Source organism: Chaetura pelagica, unplaced genomic scaffold (assembly GCF_000747805.2).
Source record: "Chaetura pelagica isolate M959 unplaced genomic scaffold, ChaPel_1.0 scaffold297, whole genome shotgun sequence".
Classification (NCBI taxonomy): Eukaryota; Metazoa; Chordata; class Aves; order Apodiformes; family Apodidae; genus Chaetura; species Chaetura pelagica.
In genome coordinates this window covers 25,370-33,836 of record NW_009953965.1, presented here as the reverse complement: position 1 = coordinate 33,836, position 8,467 = coordinate 25,370, and the positions used below count along the sequence as shown (strand labels likewise).

At 56.3% G+C, this 8,467-nt stretch overlaps 2 protein-coding genes across 2 annotated transcripts in view; one reads left to right on the top strand and one right to left on the bottom strand.

Annotated features, from left to right (window-relative positions):
* LOC104392715 (ubiquitin carboxyl-terminal hydrolase CYLD-like) overlaps positions 1-3,855 on the top strand; it is a 17,806-nt gene extending 13,951 nt beyond the window's left edge. Inside the window, exons 11-15 of the mRNA XM_010002146.1 lie at positions 266-398; positions 719-827; positions 1,537-1,655; positions 2,587-2,806; positions 3,671-3,855. Coding sequence (XP_010000448.1) covers positions 266-398; positions 719-827; positions 1,537-1,655; positions 2,587-2,806; positions 3,671-3,855 — 766 coding nt within the window. The remainder of the gene's footprint in view (positions 1-265; positions 399-718; positions 828-1,536; positions 1,656-2,586; positions 2,807-3,670) is intronic.
* A 1,939-nt stretch (positions 3,856-5,794) lies between these two features.
* NAPRT (nicotinate phosphoribosyltransferase) overlaps positions 5,795-8,467 on the bottom strand; it is a 3,081-nt gene continuing 408 nt past the window's right edge. The window contains 5 exon segments of the mRNA XM_010002148.1: positions 5,795-5,860; positions 6,803-6,888; positions 7,015-7,145; positions 7,982-8,064; positions 8,200-8,282. Of these exon segments, the coding sequence (XP_010000450.1) occupies positions 5,795-5,860; positions 6,803-6,888; positions 7,015-7,145; positions 7,982-8,064; positions 8,200-8,282 (449 nt within the window).

Below are 8,467 nucleotides of genomic sequence, written 5' to 3'. Positions count from 1 at the left end.
CCAGGGAAGCTGTGGCTGCCCCATCCCTGGGGGTGTTGAAGGGCAGGTTGGATGGGGCTTGGAGCAGCCTGGAATGGTGGGAGGTATCCCTGTCCATGCAGGATGTTTGGAACTAGATGATCCTTAAGGTCCCTCCCAACCCAAACGGTTCCAGGAGTCTTTCTCTTCCTTGAACATTCATTTGACACTTGAAAACGGCTACATCCTCTGGGAGCTCAGATGGTTGTGGCACCACCTAAACAAGCCCCGTGACCACTCCTTGCAGGTCAGGAGGCCAGAAGGAGCAGGACTGTTACTGTTACCAGATCTTTATGGACAAACAGGAGGATCTGGTGGTTCCTGACGTGCAGCAGTTAGTGGAACGCTCCTTCCTGTCCTCCGAGCTGAAGCTGGTGGAGGTGAGCCCAGTGACCTTCTGCCCACGATCCTCCCTGCTGCCTGTTTCCTGCTTCCTGCAACATTCCTGTGCCTGCCAGTGAGTCTGCAGTGGGGCTGGTTGCTCATATCATGCTGCAAAGCAGGAGGATTCATCCACCAGAGAGAGGTCCTGGGGGATCCAAGCATCACCTGGGGAGAGGGCTGAGCTTTCCCTGTTGCTTGTTGTTGTCTTAATAACCAAAATACCATTAAGTTTTTATCCTCAACAGGAATCTGGAGAGAAGAGTCTCTGGGACTTGTCTCTTCTGGCAGGGTGACTCCTTTGCCCTTCTTTTCCCAGATCCCATCTTGCTTCATTATCCAAATGCCACGCTTTGGGAAGGAATATAAAATGTTCAGCAAGATCATTCCTTCCTTGGAGCTGGATATCACAGATCTGCTGCTGGACAGTAAGTTGTAGGGTAATGGTCAAGCCACCACCTGGGTCTGTGAGCAATGAGGTGACAGGTCTCACCTCTTGGGTTCTGAGCAGATGTGAGATGCCACCTGGAGAGCTGTGTCCAGTTCTGGAGCCACCAAGGCAGGAAGGACACAGCTGTTGGAGCGAGGCCCTTGAGATGCTGGGAGGACTGGAGCAGCTCTGCTCTGGAGCCAGGCTAGGAGAGTTGGGGTGTTCAGCCTGGAGAAGAGAAGGGTCCAGGGAGACCTTAGAGCAGCTTCCAGGGCCTGAAGGGGCTCCAGGAAAGCTGGGGAGGGACTTGGGACAAGGGCAGGGAGGGATGGGAGCAGAGGGAAGGGTTTCCAGCTGGCAGAGGGAGCTGGAGCTGAGAAGTGAGGGAGAAATTCTGTGCTGTGAGGGTGGGGAGCCCCTGGCCCAGGTTGCCCAGGGAAGCTGTGGCTGCCCCATCCCTGGCAGTGCTGAAGGGCAGGTTGGATGGGGCTTGGAGCAGCCTGGGCTGCTGGCAGGTGTCCCTGCCCATGCAGGGGGGTTGGATCTTAGATGATCTTTAAGGTCCCTTCCAACACAAACCATTCCTTGGCTCTATGATACGAGGTGGGATCACAGTGTGATCCTTCTTCCCAGAACAGCAGTTTTGACAGGATGAGCTGGATTTCAGGTGAGATCAGGAGGAGACAGATCCTCTCCCCCTGCTGCAGGTCCCCGGGAGTGCTGCATCTGTGGCGACGTCGCCAGCCTGGAGTGCTCGGAGTGTTTCAAAGACCGAGTGTTTGCGGCGACGGGCCTGAAGCAGTTCTGCAGCACCTGCTCCAGACAGGTATCCCATGGGTCCTTCTGAAATCTGCCCAGGTGGCTGATCAGCCCTCCCAAAACACCCACGTTTCCCCTGCAGCCCTTCAGGTGGGGCACAGAGGGGCTTTTTCCTGAGCATCTGTCCCACCAGCTCCGTAAATCGGGTTGGGTTCTGTGTGTTTTTGAAGCCCTTCCTTAGACAGAACCAAAGTAAGGATGGATCCTGTGGGTCCTCCAGGCTGTGTCACCAGGAGCATCATTACAGCTTTCTGGCCTTTCTTGAAGGGTGGCAGACACTCCCATCTCTGGTACTTTGTCCAGTTCTGGAGCCACCAACACAGGAAAGGCATAGAGTTGTTGGAGCGAGGCCAGAGGAGGCCCCAGAGATGCTGGGAGCGCTGGAGCAGCTCTGCTCTAGAGACAGGCTGGGAGAGTTGGGGTGTTCAGCCTGGAGAAGAGAAGGCTCCAGGAAGACCTTAGAGCACCTTCCAGTGCCTGAAGGGGCTCCAGGAAAGCTGTGGAGGGGCTTGGGACAAGGGCAGGGAGGGATGGGAGCAGGGGGAAGGGTTTCCAGCTGGCAGAGGGAGCTGGAGCTGAGATGTGAGGGAGAAATTCTGTGCTGTGAGGGTGGGGAGAGCCTGGCCCAGGTTGCCCAGGGAAGCTGTGGCTGCCCCATCCCTGGCAGTGTTGAAGGGCAGGTTGGATGGGGCTTGGAGCAGCCTGGAATGGTGGGAGGTGTCCCTGCCCATGGCAAGGGGGGTGGAACTAGGTGATCTTTAAGGTCCCTCCCAACCCAAACCGTTTCATGATTCTATGACCTCAGCTTCTTGCTGGCAGGCTGGTGTCACACTGCCATGCCCTGGGATGAACTGGGGCCCTCACCCTTGCGCGCTGCTCTTGGCCGCCCAGCTCCGCTCTGCCCCCCTCAGTGGTGTCACCCCATCCTCTCTCCTCAGGTTCACTCCCACCACCAACGTAAATCCCACAAGCCAACCAGGCTGCACATCCCAGAGGAATTTCACAGGCGGAGCCCCCGAGGCATCCAGCAGGTCCCTCGGGAGAAGATGGAGCTCTTTGCAGTGCTCTGCATCGAGACCAGCCATTACGTCTCCTTCGTCAAGTATGGCCCCGAGAACCAGCACTGGATGTTCTTTGACAGCATGGCTGACAGGCAGGGTGAGGACTTTGGGGTGGCCTTGGAGCTTCAGTGGCACCTGGACTCTGCATGGTGGGCAGCTCTGAGGGTCTGCAAGGCTTCTGGTATAGACACTGGTCAGGCCACCTTCTCCTCTGAAGCCTCCTACATTGTTCAGGCTCTCTCTGGACCCTGCTTTCAAGAGTGGCTGTTTAAGCAGACCTCAGAGTATGGCCAAGCATGGAGTAGATGACCTCCAGAGGTCCCTTCCAACCCCTACCATGCTGTGAAACATGTTTGAGTTCCTCCTAGTGCTTTTATCCTCTGTCTGTGTTCAAATGGGGGACTTCAGGATGAGAGGAAATCATAGAATCATAGAGTGGTGAAGGTTGGAAGGGACCTTAAAGATCATCAGGTTCCAACTCCCCTGCTATGAGCAGGGACATGTCCCACTAGACCAGGCTGCACTGATGGCCTCTGGTTGCCCAGGCGAGGTTGAGGTTGGATCTGGGGAACAATTCCTTCCTGGCAAGTGTTGTCAGGCCCTGGCCCAGGCTGCCCAGGGCAGGGGGGGAGCCCCCATCCCTGGAGGGGTTTCCAAGCCCTGGAGATGGTGCTGAGGGACATGTGGGGCAGGGGTGGCCTTGGCAGTGCTGGGTTAATGGTTGCACTTGATGATGATCTTAAAGGTCTTTTCCAGCCAAAAATATTCCATGATTCTTGAGCCAACTGGGACTGGCTGCCATGTGGATGAGGACCTTTCTCTTGTCCTTCCCCACTTTGTTACTGGCCTCCAGATCTCAGCCAAGACACCACTGAGTGTTGAGTGTGGTGGTGTCTGCTTGGGCTGCAGGTCCTCATCCCTTGGGACCTGCTGTGGACTTTTCTCTTTCTTCCTTGTCTAGGTGATGAAAAAGGCTTCAACATTCCCAAGGTAACGCTGTGCCCTGAGGTTGCCAAATACCTGGACTTGCCACTCTCTGTCCTGGCCCTGGAGCCACCTCGGGACATGGATGGGGTGGCCAAGCGCCTCTTCTGCGACGCCTACATGTACATGTACCAGAGCAAGAAGATGGCACTTTACAAATGACACTGCCTTGGGCTGGTGCCCACGGAGCAGGAAGGGAAACCTGAGCTTGGATCAACACTGCAGCTCCTAGTCATGGAAGCAGCCAAGTCCAGGTGCACCAGGCTTGCACTTCTGCTTCTTCTCATCTCTTCCAGTGTCTGGACACGTCAGCCTGTCCGGGTTTGTTAAATCCTGGCCTCGTTGAGGGGAAGTTTGTGTTTCCTGCAGACTTGGGTTCTGAGTTATTTCCAAACTCATTCTCATTTCCTACTTTCCCTTCCCCCACGCAGCTCTGCCCTAACTTGGACCCCTACACATCCTCTTCTCCCTTCCAGCCCTTCACTCCAACGCTGAGGTGAAGCACAGGTTGCCCAGAGAGGTGGTGGAGGCCCCATCCCTGGAGACATTCACAGGCTCGATGAAGCTCTGGGCAGCCTGGTCTAGTTAAAAGAGGTCCCTGCTTACCTCAGGAGGATTGGACTAGATGACTTAAATGTCCCTTCCAACCTCACACATTCCATGATTCTGAGGACCAGCAGCCAATCAAGACAGTTGTCCTTGGGTTTGCTAAGAGCACAAGAAAAGATCATCCTCATCTTTCCTGGCACCTCCTGACATGGACCTGCAGAGTGACACAACCAGGAGGTGTGACCTGCACCATGAGGTGAAGAGATGGCTCAGGAACAGGGTTTTTCTTAAGCTTTGGGACATGACTTATCTGCGCTTCTCCAGCACTAAAAGCGGGGACTGGCTGCCGTGTGGATGAGGACCTTTCTCTTGACCTTCCCCACTTTGTTACTGGCCTCCAGATCTCAGCCAAGACACCACTGAGTGTTGAGTGTGGTGGTGTCTGCTTGGGCTGCAGGTCCTCATCCCTTGGGACCTGCTGTGGACTTTTCTCTTTCTTCCTTGTCTAGGTGATGAAAAAGGCTTCAACATTCCCAAGGTAACGCTGTGCCCTGAGGTTGCCAAATACCTGGACTTGCCACTCTCTGTCCTGGCCCTGGAGCCACCTCGGGACATGGATGGGGTGGCCAAGCGCCTCTTCTGCGACGCCTACATGTACATGTACCAGAGCAAGAAGATGGCACTTTACAAATGACACTGCCTTGGGCTGGTGCCCACGGAGCAGGAAGGGAAACCTGAGCTTGGATCAACCCTGTAGCTCCTAGTCATGGAAGCAGCCAAGTCCAGGTGCATCAGGCTTGCACTTCTGCTTCTTCTCATCTCTTCCAGTGTCTGGACACGTCAGCCTGTCCGGGTTTGTTAAATCCTGGCCTCGTTGAGGGGAAGTTTGTGTTTCCTGCAGACTTGGGTTCTGAGTTATTTCCAAACTCATTCTCATTTCCTACTTTCCCTTTCCCCACGCAGCTCTGCCCTAACTTGGACCCCTACACATCCTCTTCTCCCTTCCAGCCCTTCACTCCAAAGCTGAGGTGAAGCACAGGTTGCCCAGAGAGGTGGTGGAGGCCCCATCCCTGGAGACATTCACAGGCTCGATGAAGCTCTGGGCAGCCTGGTCTAGTTAAAAGAGGTCCCTGCTTACCTCAGGAGGATTGGACTAGATGACTTAAATGTCCCTTCCAACCTCACACATTCCATGGTTCTGAGGACCAGCAGCCAATCAAGACAGTTGTCCTTGGGTTTGCTAAGAGCACAAGAAAAGATCATCCTCATCTTTCCTGGCACCTCCTGACATGGACCTGCAGAGTGACACAACCAGGAGGTGTGACCTGCACCATGAGGTGAAGAGATGGCTCAGGAACAGGGTTTTTCTTAAGCTTTGGGACATGACTTATCTGCACTTCTCCAGCACTAAACACTCTTGGCAGTTTCACCCAACAACCCTTGTTTTTCAACCCCCATGTCCTGAGTCTCAAAGGTGCTTTAAAAAGACATATTTTGCTAAGAAGAAAACTGGAAGGAAGATGGAGCAGAGGAACAGGGTGTGAGTTCAACCTCACTTTTGGCACTTGCTGTCCCCATCTTTGTTGGTCAAGCACTTGCTTTTCATTCCATCTTTATTCTGTCATAAACCATAAAGACATGAGGAGGACATTCTGGGCTGTGAGGGTGGGGAGCCCCTGGCCCAGGTTGCCCAGGGAAGCTGTGGCTGCCCCATCCCTGGCAGTGTTGAAGGGCAGGTTGGATGGGGCTTGGAGCAGCCTGGAATGGTGGGAGGTGTCCCTGCCCATGCAGGGGATTGGGAATGTCTTTAAGATCCCTTCCAACCCAAACCATTCCATGATTCTATGGAGGGAAGAACACTGAATGAAACGTTCAAGCTGAAGGCACCAAGTGCTGTGAAGGATCAGAGCAGCCACCTGCTGTGGCTGCAGCTGGGGGTGAAGATCTTTATTTCATTTTGTTTGGGTTTGTTGGGTTTTTTTTTGCTTAGGATGAAGTGAATTGTGGGGATTTAGTGACTCCATGAACAGCAGCATGGAGAGTGCAGCTCCCTCTTCTAGCTGGAAACCCTTCCCCCTGCTCCCATCCCTCCCTGCCCTTTTCCCAAGTCCCTCCCCAGCTTTCCTGGAGCCCCTTCAGGCCCTGGAAGGTGCTCTAAGGTCTCCCTGGAGCCTTCTCTTCTCCAGGCTGAACACCCCAACTCTCCCAGCCTGGCTCCAGAGCAGAGCTGCTCCAGCCCTCCCATCATCTCTGGGGCTCCTCTGGCCTCTCTCCAACAGCTCCGTGTCCTTCCTGTGCTGGGGACCCCAGCCTGGCCCCAGCCCTGCAGGGGGGTCCCAGCAGAGGGGACAACCCCCTCCCTGGCCCTGCTGGTCACTCTGCTGGGGATGCAGCCCAGGACATGGTTTCTGGGCTTCAGTGCTCGGTGCCAGCTCACATTGAGCTTCTCCTCACCCAACACCCCAATCTCCTTTTCCTCAAGGCTGCCCCCAGTTCGTTCTCCCCCCAGCCTGTGTCTGTGCTGGGGATCACCCTGTCCCCACCCCCTGGGGATGCTCACACAGGGCTGCACCTCCTCCTGGGAGCTGAAGGACATGATGAAGGAAGGGGCGATGGTGCCACGCACCCGGATGCAGTAGTGCTTCCCTGCCGGGAAGCTTCCCTGCCACACTTACTGGTGTAGTCGAAGCCTGGGGGAGAGGGATGGGGGGACTCAGAGGGAGCAGAGGGGTGACAGGGCAGCCGGGGGGGGGCTGTGGGAGCAGCACTCACCCCCAGTGTAGGAGTACTAAGAAGCTGAGAGGGCACCGTCTGGGCCCTGTGCGTGGTGCAGCCCGATCTCCATCAGTTTCATGTCCGGACAAGCCAGGAGTGGGAACCGAGTGGCATTCGTGGCCACCAGGCTGGGGGAGGAACCATGGAATGAGAGCTTTGGTTGGGAAAGACCTTTAAAATGATGCAGTTCACCTGTTCCCCCCCGCCCTGCCAAGGCCACCACTGCCCCATGTCCCTCAGCACCATCCCCAGGGCTTAGAAACCCCTCCAGGGATGGGGACTCCCCCCCTGCCCTGGGCAGCCTGGGCCAGGCCCTGACAACCCTTGCCAGGGAGGAATTGTTCCCAAGATCCAACCTCAACCTCCCCTGGCACAACTTGAGGCCGTTCCCTCTTGTCCCAGGGCTTGTTCCTGGGGAGCAGAGCCCGAACCCCCTGGCTTCAACCTCCTCTCAGGCAGCTGCAGAGCCAGCAGGTCTCCCCTCAGCCTCCTTTGCTCCAGGCTGGACACCCCCAGCTCCCTCAGCTGCTCCTCACAAGTTCTCCAGACCCTTCTCCTGCTCCAGCCCCTTCCCCAGGGCCCTTCCCTGGACACACTCCAGCCCATCCATACAATCTGCTGAGTTGGAAGGGACCCATCAGGATCATCATGTTCAACTCCTGTGTAGGGTATCCCTAGAATCACACCCTGTGCCTGAGACCACCTCCCTTTTCCACCCAGGGATTCAAGATGTGGCCTCACCCATCCCAAGTGCAGGGCGACCATGACTGCCCCAGTCCTGCTCTCGGGGACACAATGAAGGGACAGGTGACACCAACTCATGGCCAAGGGTGGGTGGGGGGACTTCAAGGCCTACTCTGCTCAACCCCAGGCAATGCAGGAGGTGGTGGCAGGGACTGCTGGGGGGCTCAGAGGGTTTGGCCCAGCAGAGGTGGGGGGGCCAGGGCAGGACATGTCCCCCTACCTGGCGTAGTTGACCAGGCACAACAAGGTGGTCTCCAGCAGCTGCACCACCAGCAAAGGCCCCTTCACTTGCAGGAACAGGACCTGTGGGGACAGCCAGGCTGTGATGTCCCTGGATGATGATGATAGTCTCCCCCAAAGACCCTCTGTAGCAGGGGAGGGTCCTGAACGTGTCCCACCCCGGTGAAGAGAGCCCTCTGGCACAGCAGACACTGTCACCTGAGAGGCATCCAGGGTGGCCAGGTAGTCAAAGAAGGCATCCTCAGTGGTGCTGGGCAGGACAGAGCACAGGTAGGTGACATCTGAGAGGACACAGAGCTCAGTGGGGACAGGGGACAGTGGTGTCCCCCAAGCTGTGGCCCTGAGGGCACAGGTGGGGCTGCAGGGAGGGAAGCCCCCTGCATGCCATGGACAGGGGAACAGCTCATGGGCAGGAATATGTCCAAGCCTTGGAGAGGCAGCATGGGCCTCAAGGTTCCTTCAGCAG